The 17,036-nt window shown below is 43.7% G+C and overlaps 1 protein-coding gene across 1 annotated transcript; it reads left to right on the forward strand.

Annotated features, from left to right (window-relative positions):
• Positions 1-4,319: 4,319 nt before the first annotated feature.
• On the forward strand, positions 4,320-5,984 carry LOC311112969 (uncharacterized protein; the record flags this gene model as incomplete). Its single annotated transcript, XM_084156096.1, has 6 exons — positions 4,320-4,362; positions 4,515-4,877; positions 4,979-5,329; positions 5,429-5,560; positions 5,667-5,716; positions 5,841-5,984. 6 exons carry the CDS (start codon positions 4,320-4,322, stop codon positions 5,982-5,984), a joined length of 1,083 nt encoding a protein of 360 aa, XP_084012222.1.
• Positions 5,985-17,036: the final 11,052 nt, after the last annotated feature.

Genomic DNA, 17,036 nt, shown 5'->3' on the forward strand with positions numbered 1-17,036 from the left:
TTGTATGACCGAGGACTTCACGTTTCGTTTTGTTGTTTTGTTGTATTGTGCAAAGTACGCATTAAAAGATGTACGCATACCACGCTGCACCTTGGTCCACTTATTACGACGATCGTGACAGATGTGCTATTCTACAATTAATTTGATGATGGGTGATTCACTGTGATGGCTGGCAAAAAAACATTTCACCTCAACATTTCTGCCAAAAAGCAAGAGGACATAAGGACCTACTGTAACGTAGACGCAGGGAGTCAGGAAGCAGGTGCAGTTAGTGTGTTTAATAATAACGAACATGGAACGAAACAAATTAAGAGAAGCGTCTGACATGGAAACACAAACAATACTACCTGATGACTGACAAAACAGAGTTTTATATAAAGGGTAAGTATTCAAGGGAGTAATGAAGTCCAGGTGTGACTGATGATAGGGTGCAGGTGTGCGTAATGATGGTTGCCAGGTGTGCGTAAAGGTGGGTTGCCAGGACCGGTGGTTAGTAGACCAGTGACGTCGAGCGCCGGAGCAGGAGAGTGTGAGTAGACGTAACAGTACGCCCCCGACTCGCAGCTCCAGCCGCAGGACGACACCTGCTAGGGGGAAGGCCCCGAGGGCGAGGACCGGGCTGGTTGCTCAGGCTCATTGCTCAGGCTCCGGTGTGGAGCAGCTGACCGGTACCTGACCAGGCACCGGTGGAACAGGCACGGGCTGTGCCGGACTGACGACGCGCACCACTGGCTTGGTGCGGGGAGCAGTAACAGGCCGGACCGGGCTGGCGACGCGCACCACTGGCTTGGTGCGGGGAGCAGGAACGGGCCGGACCGGGCTGACGACGCGCACCACTGGCTTGGTGCGGGGAGCAGGAACGGGCCGGACCGGGCTGGCGACGCGCACAATTGGCTTGGTGCGGGGAGCAGGAACAGGCCGGACCGGGCTGGCGACGTGCACCATTGGCTTGGTGCGGGGAGCAGGAACAGGCCGGACCGGGCTGACGACGCGCACCACTGGCTTGGTGCGGGGAGCAGGAACGGGCCGGGCCGGGCTGGCGACGCGCACCACAGGTTTGGTGCGGGGAGCAAGAACAGGCCGGACCGGGCTGGCGACGCGCACCATTGGCTTGGTGCGGGGAGCAGGAACGGGCCGGGCTGGGCTGGCGACGCGCACCACAGGCTTAGTGCGGGGAGCAGGAACAGGCCGGGCCGGGCTGGCGACGCGCACCACAGGCTTGGTGCGAGGGACAGGAACAGGCCGGACCGGGATTTGGATTAGGCACATACGGAATAGGAGTTGACATAACGAGTGATGTCCTGCGCAAAGGTGGGCCACCAGTACTTTCCAGAGATGGACTGAACGGTGCGGGGGATACCTGGATGTCCAGCAACGACAGTTGTGTGCGCCCAGGTCAACAGCCGATCCCTTATCCCTGTGGGAACGTAGTTGCGCTCAGGATGACAGGTAGCAGGTGTGGGTTCCCTCTCCAGGGCCTGGCGAATGTCCACATCTCCGTCCCAGAGCACAGGGGCTACCTCTCGCGAGGGAGGAATTATGGGTGCACTCAAGACAGGAACCTCTCCCGAATCGTAGAGACGGGACAGGGCATCGGCTTTGATGTTCTTTTAACCTGGGCTATATGTCAGCGTGAAATCGAATCTGGTGAAGAAAAGGGCCCACCTGGCTTGGCGCGGGTTCAGTCGCCTCGCTGTCCGTATGTACTCCAGGTTCCAATGGTTGGTGAGGATGAGAAATGGGTCCTGGGTGCCCTCCAGCCAGTGTCTCCACTCCTCTAATGCCTACTTCAACGCCAGGAGCTCCCAATCGCCAGCATCATAGTTCCTCTCTGAAGGAGATAGTTTTTAGAGTAATATGCACATGGAAACAATTTATGTGGATTACCTTGATGTTGGAACAGGACAGACCCCACACCTACTTCTGAAGCGTCCATCTCCACCACGAAGGGCAGCAAAGGATCTGGATGTTTGAGCAATGGAGCGGAGGTGAAACGTCCCTTCAGTAGGCAGAAGGTTTCGTCAGCTGCAGGATTCCACCCCAACTTCCGGGGACCACCCTTGAGGAGAGAAGTGAGAGGAGAGGCGATCAAGCTACATTTCTTAATGAATCGGCGGTAGAAGTTGGCAAATCCCAAAAGCCATTGTAACCCCTTTATGGTGGTTGGGACTGGCCATGACCTGACAGTATCCATCTTCTTCTCATCCATCATGACTCCTTGCGGACCGATCTGGTAACCCAAAGGGGAGACATCCTCCTGATGGAATTGGCACTTCTTCGCCTTGACGTACAGGTGGTTGGCCAAAAGGCATTCCAGGACTACTTGGATGTGAGCGATGTGATTCTCCAAGGTAGCCTAGTAGACCAGGATGTCATCGATATACACGACCACCTGTCGTCCAAGCATTCGTTGACGAATGCCTGGAACACAGACGGAGCATTGGCCAATCCAAAAGGCATCACCAAGTACTCGTAGTGACCAGACATCGTGTTCATCCTCCTGGAAGCGGATGAAATTGTAGGCATTCCACAGGTCCAACTTGGTAAAAATCCAGGCCCCGCTGAGTTGTTTGATCACGGCCACCACCAACGGGAAAGGGTAGCGGTACTTCGTGGTGATGGAATTCAGATTTCTGTAATCGATGCACGGGTGCAACCCTCCATCTTTCTTGGTCACAAAGAAGGAGCCTGCCGACACAGTGGAGGTGGACGTGTGAATGAAACCCTGCTGGAGAGCCTCATGGATGTCCTCCTCCATAGCCTTGGTTTCAGCCACCGACAGAGGGTAGATGTGGCCACGCGCGGCGTAGAGCCTGCAAGCATGTTGATGGCACAGTCCCAGGGGTGATGAGGAGGGAGATTCATTCATAGCCATTCTCAAATAAGCCAGCTGGTCGTGGTGTTGACGAAGTATGTGTCCCTGTTCGCAGACCATCTGGGAGAAGTCTTGATTAACTGCTGCTTCCATTTGTTGATGTAGTATTTTGCCTTTTCTGTCGCACTGAAAACTTAAGTAGAAAAGAAGACATACACGGTAGTATGCCTTTTAATTACTAAACAAGAAGAGGTTTCAAGTGTTTTACATGTTTTGTCATTTTTCTTTTAGCGAGGACCCCTTCTCAGCAAAGCCAGTATGGGAATCCTCATGCCAACACATCAGATCAACCGGTTAGCAGAATTGCTGTATCAAGAGTGAGACTGGATAACAGTATTAAAGCTAAATATTACAGCATTAGATTTGACCCAGAGTCTGAATTGAGTGAGTCTGTGTTTCATCCCCATACTGTAGCTCCACGGTGATGATGCTGCCCTAAACTACACTACCCTGAAGTTCACTGACAAGAAGAGTATGAAGCCCAGGAGACAGAGGAGAGAACAGAGAGAACAGAGAGAGGAAGAAACCATCTACTCTGGAGTGAGTCATCAAGACAGAATTTAACATGTGAGGGTCATCCAATTAGCATCATTCTAAGTTAGGACCCACTCCTCCTCTGAACTCCACTTTGATCTTGACTGTGTCCTTGTCAACTGGCTATTATATACATTTCTCATTTGCTGTAGGATGCCATTGCAGGGGCCTAGCTTCGCTTAATATAAATGTAAAAACACTCAGGTGCAGAGCATAATTGTCCAGCAAGTGTGAAAGCTGATACTAGAATGGTTTCAGAAATCTCAAATCCTCAGCAATAGTGGCTTAGGTTGACTGACTGGATACATTTGTTTTTCTAGAAGTGTACAACAAAGTGTATATAATGATTTTGCAAATGTCTCAACTCTTACTTTTGATGATAAAAGTTGTAACATTGAACTCTGTAACCTGTCCTTATGCTTGTGTGATATTTCATTAAATGTTTTTCATGTTTTTATTTTAAAGTTTAATGACTTGCCCAATTCTTACCACTTATTTGCATCAGGTATCAACGGATCACATCTTTATTTTGTCAAAAAGGTGCCAACCTCACCAGAGTTCAATTCTTCCTGAAAGGTTGAACTGCTTCTACAGACATGAAGTGAGAAATACAATGTAAACCCCCTGTTTATACAATGTAAACCCCCCCACCGACCCAAATGATGAAAAAATACAAACCAGTAACTCTGACTTTACATCATTGAAGGGCTGCTCTAACTATGGTATGCCACAGGACACATGTTAGATTGTAGTTTTTATCACATGTTTTATGGTTGTTCAGACAGCCAATAATATCACTCAGTTCAGAGTTTCCACCTACTTCATAATGATTACACGATGAGTGTCATCATATAAAAGGTGCCCCGTTGTCCGACCCACCACTATGCAGTGCAGAAAGGACATTAAAATTATGATTATATATTGGACAATCTTTTTGTTTTACGCCAATTTGGGTAAGTAAGAAATATTAATGTGGATCCTTTTACTTATTTATGTCAGTCTTTTTGAATCCAATTGAATGACCATGTAGTCTGAATAATGATAATAATGTATCATTCTGTACTATACCTTTGTCTTTGATTTATTTAGTTTGTTTGCTTCCCAGGTTGTGCACTTAACAACGATGTAATCCAACCAGACCCTGTGATGGTTACACACCTGGGACAAAGTGTATCTCTCACTTGCTTTTGTCGATCTAATTTGATCAGTGTCTCTTGGTTCAAGCAAATTGTTGGACAGAAGCCTCTTCTCATGGCATCATCATATTACCGCATTCAAAAGGCTTTTTATTACAACAATTTTATCAAGGACTTTAATGAGACTAAACGTTTAAGTGTGAAGAGAGGAGTTGACAGCTGTAACCTGACCATCTCCAAGACAGAGTCAGGGGACACAGCTACATACTACTGTGGTGCTATGAAAGTGGGCGAAGTCAAATTTGGAGAAGGAACTTTTTTAATTGTCAAAGGTATCTTAAGTCGGTACCTAAGTGTGTTCATATAATGCTAAACTAATGAATCTATTAGGAAAATTGAATGTACACACCTTGATCTTACTCACTCTCTTCAGATTCAGGGTCCAACAGCATGTCTGTGATCCAGCAGCCTGTGTCTGAGTCAGTCCAGCCAGGAGACTCTGTGACACTGAACTGTACAATACACACTGAGACCTGTGCAGGAGAACACAGTGTCTATTGGTTCAGACATGGCTCAGGAGAATCCCATCCAGGAATCATTTACACCCAAGGAGACAGGAGTGATCCGTGTGAGAACAGCCCTGAGGCTGGGTCTCCTACACAGAGCTGTGTCTACAACCTCCCCAAGAGGAACCTCAGCCTCTCCGATGCTGGGACTTACTACTGTGCTGTGGCCTCATGTGGGGCGATACGGTTTGGGAACGGGACCAAACTGGACATTGACTGTTAGTGATATTTCTGACATTTCTAAAATGTTCTAATATTTTATGCCTGGTTGAACAAAATGTCCTGAATTTCCTATATCACTGTCTGTATTTCTACAGATGGTTGTAAGGAGGACCATGTTCTCTTGGTGTACTGTCTGGGTGTAGCATTGGCTCTTTGTGTCATCCTCATCATTGTCCTTGGTTGTGTTTTGTATAAGATGACCAAGAAAACCTCTCTGCTGTGTAGAGGTAAGTGTTATCATTGCGCACAATATATGCTTAAATTGTTGGTGCAGTATACATTATGTTTTAGTCATGAAACTGGGTTAATTAATTGTATGTGTTTGTCTAAAAGGAACGCATCCTCAGCCAAATGGTCCGGTAGTCACCAGTTATCCTAACCAGGTATGCAGACCTTATAGTGAACTATTCTGAGTATGACTTTGATTAACTGTAAACAAATCCTTCTATCAAATGACCAGGTATTTTCTTTGGAAGTCTTTGGAATTTGTTTTGCTATTCCTCTTAGGATCAAGAAGATGATGACACACTCACGTCGGTCCATTACGCTGCTCTGAATGTCATCCACAAGAAGCCAAAGACCCAGAGACAGAGGAGCGCCATGGAGAGAGACACTGTGTACTCTGGGGTGAGGTGCCAAAACATGGACTGAAACATAGATTTACCTCCTTTAAGACTTGCATTGCTTTTTCTGTTACACACTGTGTTTTTATCATTAGAATTCTGTTACAATTGCTTGTATTCTGTCAAACTACTTTTTACATTACTGTTTCGATAATGTTGTGCATTTCATATAAAATACAACATTAATTCACTTTTATTTAAATGTATTGTTTGATTTTCTCTCATATTCATCAAGCTAAACTGGTAAATTTGCAGGGACATTGCATCCAGATTACGTGAGGAGGATAATAGCATGCATAGAGGACATTCTATTGACTAACACTTTCAGTTGTCTCAAACTCTCTTTTTTAAGCTGTATCCTGCATTACATCTCTGTGGTGTTCTGAAGGCCCTAAATATATTTTTCCACTCAGCTTAACTCATCTCAAAACCCCATGCAATGTCCGTCAATCCTCACCACACACTGTTCACCTCAGTGCATCAAATCCACAAACATCCATGTCACTAAGAGCACAACTAACTCTCTTCATGACAAAAGCCTGAGGTAAAATTCACTGGTAGGTTTGCAGGGACATTGCATCCTGATTACATGATGTGCATAATAACATGCATAGAGTACATTCTATTGACTAACACTTTCATTGTATCAGAATCTCTTTTTGAGGATGTATCCTGCATCACATATCTGTGGTATTCTGACGGCCCTAAATAGATTTACCACTCAGCTTAACTCATCTCTAACCCCCAGCAATGACCGTCAGTCCTCACCACACACTTCTTCCCACACCTCAGTGCTTCAAAACCACAAACATCCCATGTCACTAAGATTACAACTCACTCTCTTCATGAGAAAAGCCTGAACTAAAAATAGACTTCTTAGCTGAGTATATTTTGAAAAGAGTTGATATTGTTGAAAATATAATCCAAATACGACAATGTACATATTGTAAATAAGAATTTTTCACAAACAATACAAAATGTTAATATGCATTTGTGCAGGTTGAAGTACTGTACTTTATTTCAATTTCAATAGGGTGCAGCAGTGTACATGGAAGTCCACATAACTGCCTTAACAGTAGAGTCGGCAGCAACTTTTAGAATTGTCAAAATGTTCATATTATTAATTAAGAATCATTGAAAACTTACTTTCCTGTGATAGTTAATGTGTGTAGTCCCAACAAAGACAATGTGTTGCTGTTAAAAATCTATAACAAGGTAATATATACCTTTATTACATGCGTATTACACATCTACAACATGTTATAAACCCATTTCAGCATCATGGTGTCACATGCATCAAACAGGCCAGGTAGTCATCATCACTGGATCATTACTACTAACATCAACTAAGTTATTATAAAGTGTACCTTAGTTAACAGGAGGAGCCACAGCATCACTCAAAATAAAATGGGTAGCAGAGTGATCTCTATATGACAAAGACAATGACTCATGTTGACTTGTAGTTTTATATTGAGTTCCAGGGAGTAGTTGAATAAGTATTGGAGAGAACCTATTTATTAAAGTAATCTCTCCTTTGTAATGTGTTGTCCTCTTTTAGTTGTGTTGATAGCATGCCACTTACACCCACCCCCACACATTGAACAAATTCACAGATACTCTGCAGTCTTCTGTAAGCCCAAGATGAGGTCGTATCTACGCTTTGGTCAGGTGGCCTGCTGGCTTTGTGCACATAGGACCCTCCTACCTGCTCTCTGTGTCTCTGTGTCTCTATGTGGTTTTCAGCAGGATGTCTATGTGGTGTCACTGTTGTTCTCACTATATTTACTTGTTGTTCATGTTGCCCCTGACAGCTTACAGCCACAGCAAAACAGTTATTTATTCAACTGACTCTAATATATATTTAGTTATTTGAAAACAGTTACAAACCACAAAGAACTGCTGATGAACCCTATTTGAACTCTCTGAGTTAATTGTGTCATGTGTGATACAGCACCATCTATTATAGATATTTTGGCTAAGGGGGAGGGGCCAGTTTATGATGATGTCATGGGAGAACTTTCAGTACATTCTCAATCAATATATTCTGATAGATTACTTCCTATTAGAACAACACTAACCAGAGAGTGAAACAGAATATATCAAATCTGTCACATGTATTAGTTAGGCTGGGGAGTCATGTCAGCCATGCACTCTCAGGTGTTATACATCAGTTAGTTAATGTTTCTGTAAATTATATACAGATAATGTAAGACTGACTAAAATGTACTTGTTTCATTCTGTAGGTGTTTCCCCCACATATACTCATGATGCTCCACCCCTGTTCACCCTGATACTGAACATGACATGACAAGACATGTTCTAGACACAACAGACCTCCTATTGGTCATCTGGAGTATTGTAACTGTTGAATGACATGGTCAAAATAGTATTAGTTTTCTTTCCAATTCTTTAGGTAAACTTGATTTAGCTTGACCGGTTCAATGGAGGAAAGATAAATCAAGTGCACCTAAAGTAAGTGGGAGAAAATAAATAGTGTACTATTTTAACCCAGGTCTGTCCAGATTGGTGAGAAAACCACAAACCAACAAGTAGTAAAACCATCAAGATAATTACTTACAAGACCATTCTACAGCATCCTGTGTCAACAACTTAAACAACTGATACCAATTGACATGTAATTCCTCCTTCTCTTGTGTTCTGTACATGGTATGCCTTTATGAATGTTTGTCCAGAGGGCTTCTGCAGAGACTACCTACTGTTACCATGCTAAACCCACCCACTCAACATGCACTCAGTGAGCTGTTCACAGATACCTGAACACTTTGGTCTGCTGTGAGCTCAAGATGAAGCCATCTCTACGCTGTGGACAGGCCTGCTGGCCTTGGACACACCCTGTGGTTTTCAGCAGGATGTCTATGTAGTGTCAGTCAGTTACTCTTATTCTTCGTTGTTCACACCCATCACAATTAGCAACACAGACCACTGCCATGCAGACCCACACAATATCTTATCACTTACAAGTTCATAGTTTTAATTAATTATTGAATTGCAATCATTAGTTTACAGTGTAGAGTAGAAGGTGTATCCAGGCTACAGCCAAGAGCCCTACCCACCCAGGTAAACCCCTGACCCTTACTAAACTATCAGGTGTTACATTTCAGTTAATAATGGATATTTATGTGAATGAGACTGACATACAATAGACTTGTTTCATCCTGTTCATCCTATTCACTAATGATGCTCTCTACCCCTGTCCACATCTATGCACAACAGACCTCCTACTCATCTGGAGCATTGCAACTGTTACGAATTCCCTGCCGGTGACTCTTAGCACACCATCTCTTTCTCACAGCCCTCCCTCAGGGACAAACTCTGTAACTTTCTAATTCCTGCAGTAGGCTCCCTTCGCCTCTTACTAGGGGTCATGGTTACCAGGAGCCTTAACACACCGTGGGGTCAGCCAATCACAAGCAGTCATCTTGGGTCCCAGATCCCAAATTCCTGCCTCCTCCTCTCAGTTTCCTTCAAGCCGTCACAGAAAGAGCAGCAAGCTCATCTCTGTTCTTCACAACAACAGCTGGACTCACTCATATATCTTTGGACATGTGTGACTGTGTGCGTGAACGAAGTGAGTTGTGGGACATGTTTACATTGTTCTTAATAGTTAGATATTGTTGCATTATGTATGCTGCCTCTGTACAGCTTGTAACCTGTAAACATGTTCAGGGATTATATGCCATTTATACATTCCTGTATTATGGTTATTAAACCTCTTGTGATATCGTATGTACAGTTTCATTGCCTTTCATTTCCTTCTACAGAACCTCTACATTTCCCACTTTCCATCCCCATGTACATTTCCTGGTCACAGACCAGTAAACATTTAGAGCCAGGTTGCTATTTTTCAGTAGCTGTTGAATGTCCTGGTCAAAATTATATTTGTTTTCTTTCAAAGACGTAGGGTATACCTGTATCAAAGAAGACACAGTGGGTTGTGTGTGGCTGTCCATGTGGGTGTTTGAGTGGGAAAGAGACAGAGGTGAACCAATCAGTAAAAAAGCACAGCCCCCTTCATTATCGACGCATCGTGCCGACAACATCAAAACAGCCTCCAGACTCTGAAGTCAGGAGGTTTTCTAGTTAGGTGTCAAAAGGAGGTAGTCTAGAATGAGCCTTGGCTTTTGCGAGCCGGAACGGCTCATAGGAACAGCAGCCTATATCCTGTTTTTAGTAGCGTGAGGCAGCTTGATGTACAGTACACCTCCTGGAGATGACTCTAGTCTATCACAGGGCCTTACCCCCAATCTATCTCCATAATGCTGATGTTGATATGGAATGTCGTTGGAGGGAATAGCGGCCATTATACGGGCTCCTGACCAGTTGTGCTATTTTGTGTATTTTTTGGAGCTGATCTTAACTTTTTTAGTATATTATGTTTCCGCCATCGTTTCCTACAGTATGACGAAAAAAGCTTCTGGACATCAGAACAGCTATCACTAACCTCAATTTGGATGAGGACTTCTACTTCAATGAGTCAGATGCGATACCATGTTGATTATCCAGGACCAGGCCCAAATCCTGACACTTGAAGAAGGATGAGACGTCGCTATAGAGGCTGGCATGTGGGATACCTGGCGAGACTACGTCAGCGAGTGGATAAACCGCCTCTACCCTCAGTTCTATTGGCAAACGTGCAATCACTGGAGAATAAACTGGATGAGCTCCGATCGATACTAGCCTATCAACGTGATCTTAAGAACTGTAATATCCTTTGTTTCTCTGAGTCATGGCTGAACAAGGACATGGTAAATTAAAAATCTAGCAGTTTTTTCTATACATCGACAGGACAGAACAGTGCTGAAAGAGAGCAAACCGGCTCTACGTATTTTACTGGTTTGTGACCCACTGACACCGCCCCCAGTTAGAGGGGAATAAGGCAGTCCAAGAGTTGACACATACAGTAACTTTATTTACACACACTGGAGATTATGAATATGGGGATGCATATGGGAATATACATGGGGATGAAAAGTGGGAAAGGTGGTGGAATGGAATTGGTTCTGAAACAGGAGAAACAGAGGTAAAGTATTCACTGTACACAATGCTATCTCATAGCACAAGTAGAGCAACAAGGCTATTAACAAGGGAAGGACTGTATGAAAATGTATATGCTACCTACACATTACAATGCAGCTATACACAAAGGCAGCATACAACAATAGTAACAACTAATTATGAAGAACAATTTACAAATATCACATAACTCACTTTGCACACGCACCCCATCCCACAAGCCCAGAAATATGTTATTGAGTCCAGTTGTTGATGGACAGAGACAGAGATGTTGCTCTCTGCCACTGCTTGAGGGAGACTGCAAGTGTTGTGTGACCTGCATAGTCAAGAGGATGGGCCTCCTAGTAACCTCCCCAGCAACCTATCAGGGCACAGGTCAAATAGGTCATGTTTATGGTACCCCCTAGACTCTCAGGCTCCGGGTTGTTGGGGGAAGGGGAATGGTGTGTGCAGCTCAAGGTTGTGAGGTGAGGATAACAGACACCAGCATGGGAATTCGTAACAGGTGGGGTTGGGGAAGCTCGGGGGAGAGGATGTGTGTCTCTTCGTTAACAACAGCTGGTGCGCAATCTCACATTTTAAGGAAGTATCGAGGTTCTGTTCACCTGAGTTAGAATACCCCATGATAAGCAGTAGACCATACTATTTACCAATAGAGGTTTCATCTATATTTTTTGTAACTGTCTATTGACAACCACAAACCGATTTTGGCACTAAAACCGCACTCAACGAGCTGTAAAGGGCCATAAGCAAACAAGAAAATGCTCACCCAGAGGCAACGCTCCTAGTGGCAGGTGACTTTAATGTAGGAAAACTGAAATCCATTTCACCTAATTTCTGTCAGCATGTCACCTATGCAATTAGAGGCAAAAAAACTATAGATCACCTTTACTCCACACACAGAGACACATACAAAGCTCTCCCTCGCACGCTATTTGGCAAATATGACCATAACTGTATCCTCCTGATTCCTGATTACAAGCAAAAAGTACCAGTGACATGTTCAATACGGAAGTGGTCCGATGAAGCGGATGCTAAGCTACAGGACTGCTTCGCTAGCATAGACTGGAATATGTTTACAACATCAGTCACGGGCTTCATTAACAAGTGCATCGAGGATGACGTCCCCACAGTGACCGTAAGTGCGTATCCTAACCAGAAGCCATGGATTACAGGCAACATCCACAATGAGCTAAATGCTAAACCTGCCACTTTCATGGAGAGGGACATTATTCCGGACGCTTATAATAAATGCTACTTCGCCCTTCGACCAAACATCAAACAAGCAAAGCGTCAATACAGGACCAAGATCCCTGACACAGTTTGTAATACCTACATGTTTCAAGCAGACCACCATAGTCCCTGTGCTCAAGAACGGCAAGATAACCTGTCTAAATGACTATCGACACTAAGCACTCACATCTGTAGCCATAAAATGCTTTGAAAGGCTGGTCATGGCTCACATCAACACCATCATCCCAGACACCCTGGACCCACTCCTATTCGCATACTGCCCCAACAGATCCACAGAAGCTCATCACTAAGGACATCTGGGGCCAAGCTGGGGCCAAGCTCCCAGCAATCCAGGGCCTCTATACAAGGCGGTGTCAGAGGAATTTATTTTTTTATTTTATTTAACCTTTATTTAACCAGGTAAGCCAGTTGAGAACAAGTTCTCATTTACAACTGCGACCTGGCCAAGATAAAGCAAAGCAGTGCGATAAAAACAACAACACAGAGTTACATATGGGGTAAAACAAAACATAAAGTCAAAAATACAACAGAATATATATATATACAGTGTGTGCAAATGTAGCAAGTTATGGAGGTAAGGCAATAAATAGGCTATTGTGCAAAATAATTACAATTAGTATTTACACTGGAATGATAGATGTGCAAGAGATGATGTGCAAATAGAGATACTGGGGTGCAAATGAGCAAAATAAATAACAATATAGGGATGAGGTAGTTGGGCGGGCTAATTTCAGATGGGCTGTGTACAGGTGCAGTGATCGGTAAGGTGCTCTGAACACTGATGCTTAAAGTTAGTGAGGGAGATAAGTGTCTCCAGCTTCAGAGATTTTTGCAATTTGTTCCAGTCATTGGCAGCAGAGAACTGGAAGGAATGGCGGCCAAAGGAGGTGTTGGCTTTGGGGATGACCAGTGAGATATACCTGCTGGAGCGCATACTACGGGTGGGTGTTGCTATGGTGACCAATGAGCTAAGATAAGGTGGGGATTTGCCTAGCAGTGATTTATAGATGGCCTGGAGCCAGTGGGTTTGGCGACGAATATGTAGTGAGGGCCAGCCAACGAGAGCAAACAGGTCACAGTGGTGGGTAGTATATGGGGCTTTGGAGACAAAACGGATGGCGCTGTGATAGACTACATCCAATTTGCTGAGTAGAGTGTTGGAGGCTATTTTGTAAATGACATCGCCGAAGTCAAGGATCGGTAGGATAGTCAGTTTTACGAGGGCATGTTTGGCAGCATGAGTGAAGGAGGCTTTGTTGCGAAATAGGAAACCAATTCTAGATTTAACTTTGGATTGGAGATTCTTAATGTGAGTCTGGAAGGAGAGTTTATAGTCTAACCAGACACCTAGGTATTTGTAGTTGTCCACATACTCTAGGTCAGACCCGTCGAGAGTAGTGATTCTAGTCGGGTGGGCGGGTGCCAGCAGCGTTTGATTGAAGAGTATGCATTTAGTTTTACTAGTGTTTAAGAGCAGTTGGAGGCTACTGAAGGAGTGTTGTATGGCATTGAAGCTCGTTTGGAGGTTTGTTAGGAAGGCCCTAAAAATTGTCAAAGACTCCAGCCTCCCAAGTCATACTGTTCTCTCTGCTACCGCACGGCAAGTGGTAACGATGCACCAAGTCTGGAACCAACAGCACCCTGAACAGCTTCGACCTCCAAGCAATAGGACTGCTAAATAGTTAGTTAAACAGTCAAATCAAATCAAATCACATTTTATTGGTCACATACACGTTTGGCAGATGTTATTGTGAGTGTAGCGAAATGCTTCTGTTTCTAGCTCCAACAGTGAAGTAATATCTAACAATACACAAAATACACACAATCTAAAAGTAAAAGAATGGAATTAAGAAATATACAAATATTAGGATGAGCAATGTCGGAGTGGCATAGACTAAAATACACTAGAATAGAATACAGTATATACATATGAGATGAGTAAAGCAAAAATGACTAGTGTTCCATTATTAAAGTGGCCAGTGATTTATAGTCTACATATATAGAGCAGCAGCTTCTAAGGTGCAGGGTTACGTAACCGGGTGGAAGCCGCCTAGTGATGGCTATTTAACAATCTGATGGCCTTGAGATATAAGCAGTTTTTCAGTGTCTCGGTCCCAGCTTTGATGCACCTGTACTGACCTTGCCTTCTGGATGATAGCGGGGTTAACAGGCAGTGGCTCGGGTGGTTGTTGTCCTTGATTATCTTTTTGGCCTTCCTGTGACATCGGGTGCTGTATGTGTCCTGGAAGGCAGGTAGTTGGCCCCCGTGATGCGTTGGGCAGACCGCACTACCCTCTGGAGAGCCCTGTGGTTGCGGGTGGTGCAGTATTCCTTTTGTCCAGATGGGATAGGGTAGTGTGCAATGTGATGACGATTGCATCATCTGTAAGCAAATTTAAGTGGGTCTAGGGTGTCAGGTAAGGTAGAGGTGATATGATCCTTAACTAGCCTCTCAAAGCACTTCATGATGACAGAAGTGAGTGCTAAGGGGCGATAGTCATTTAGTTCAGTTACCTTTGCTTTCTTGGGTACAGGAACAATTGTGGACATCTTGAAGCAAGTGGGGACAGCAGACTGGGATAGGGAGAGATTGAATACGTCCGTAAAGTTGGTCTGTATTTATTCCTCGTGTTATACATTTTCTATAATTACTATTTTTCTCTCTCTGCATTGTTGGGAAGGGCCCGTAAGTAAACATTTCACTTTAAGTTTGCTAAGCATGTGACAAGTGAGTTTGACTTTGATTTAATTAGCCAAGCACAGACGCATCAGGTCTTATTTTTACAGTCTTTGGAATAAGTTAGGTGTCAGCCAGACTAAAACTGTATTTTAGATTAATTTAAACTCTGAGCTGGCCTGGGTTGGGATGGGCTCAGTATCAGAGGCACAAGAGAGCAGAATAGGATCATTCACTGTTTGTCCAAACATCAAAAGAGAACTGGTCTTTAATAAAAGTTTCATTACCCAAATAAATAACCAGCTGTATCAAGCTACTATTTGAATGTCTTGATACAATAACTCTGACTTGCTTTACAATGTCTTCTTTAAAGTTTTTTTTTCTGCTCAAACTGTGGTAAACCAGACAACATATTTGCTAGAAAGTACTTTTTAGTCCTGTTCAGACAGCCAATACAATCTCTTGTTTCAGTGTTCCCTCCTACACTGTATAAAGGCTATGTAAAGTGTCATTATATAAAAGGTGCCCCGTTGTCAGACCCTTATTCTGTACAGTACAGAAAGGATTGACGTTTCAATGATGATCAGACATTGGGCAATCTTTTTGTTTTATGCCAACTCCGGTAAGAAATTACAATGTAGCTCCTTTAAAACAATCTACATATCATTGGCTTTTATAATGCATTTGAATTATGTTGTAGCAAGTATTTTAGATGTTGTTCAGTCTTTATCTTGATCTTTGATCCATATTGTTTGTTTGCTTTGACAGTTTGTGCATTAACCAAGGACATTGTTCAACCAAACCCAGTGATGGCTACTCACCGGGGAGCTAGTGTGAACATCCCTTGCTTTTGGCCAACTGATGTGAATACCAATGTTGCTTGGTTCAAGCAGACTTTTGGACAGAAACCCCTTCTCATGACATCGACACTTTCCAGTGGACAATATTTTTATTTCAACAACTTACCAAGGATTTCACTGAGACTAAACATCTGAGTGTGAAGAGAGGAGTTGACAGCTTTAACCTGACCATCTCCAAGACAGAGCCAGGGGACTCTGCTACTTACTACTGTGGTGCTATGAAAGTGGGCAAAGTCAAATTTGGAGAAGGAACTGTTTTGATTGTCAAAGGTAACTAATCCCTAATTTTGGATTTTAAATTTTGCACCATCAAATTAGAAATGTACTTGGCGCTAAATGAAAATACCAGGCCAATACAATTTACACACCATGATCTTACTCCGTCTCTCTCTTCAGGTTCAGAGTCCAAAAGCATGTATGTGCTACAGCAGCCTGTGTCTGAGTCGGTCCAGCCAGGTGACTCTGTGACTCTGAACTGTACAATACACACTGAGACCTGTGCAGGAGAACACAGTGTCTATTGGTTCAGACATGGCTCAGGAGAATCCCGTCCAGGAATCATTTACACCCATGGAGACAGGAGTGATCAATGTGAGAACAGCCCTGAGGCTGGGTCTCCTACACAGAGCTGTGTCTACAACCTCCCCAAGAGGAACCTCAGCCTCTCTGATGCTGGGACTTACTACTGTGCTGTGGCCTCATGTGGGGAGATACTGTTTGGCAACGGGACCAAGCTGGACATTGACCGTAAGTAATATTTCTGATATTTCTGAAAATATCTAACACTCTTTCACATTGCTGTGAATAGATTGTATGCCTGGTTGAGCAAAATGTCCTGAATTTCCTCTATCACTGTCTGTATTTCTACAGATGGTTGTAAGGAGGACCATGTTCTCTTGGTGTACTGTCTGGGTGTAGTGTTGGCTCTTTGTGTCATCCTCATCATTGTCCTTGGTTGTGTTTTGTATAAGATGACCAAGAAAACCTATCTGCTGTGTAGAGGTAAGTGTTATCATTGCCCACAATATATGCGTAAGCTGTTGATGCAGGATACATTACGTTTAATCATGAAACTGGGTTAATTCATTGTATGATGATGATTCCACCATGTGTTTGTCTAAAAGGAACGCACGCTCAGTCAAGTGGTCCGGCAGTCCCCGGTTCTCACAATCAGGTATGCAGACCATGAAGTACATTCTTTTTTGTATGAGTTTGATGAACTGTAAACAGATCCTTCTATCAATGTATCTGGTCA

The sequence above is a fragment of the Coregonus lavaretus genome (genome assembly GCF_964263955.1).
Source record: "Coregonus lavaretus genome assembly, chromosome: 39".
Lineage (NCBI taxonomy): Eukaryota > Metazoa > Chordata > Actinopteri > Salmoniformes > Salmonidae > Coregonus > Coregonus lavaretus.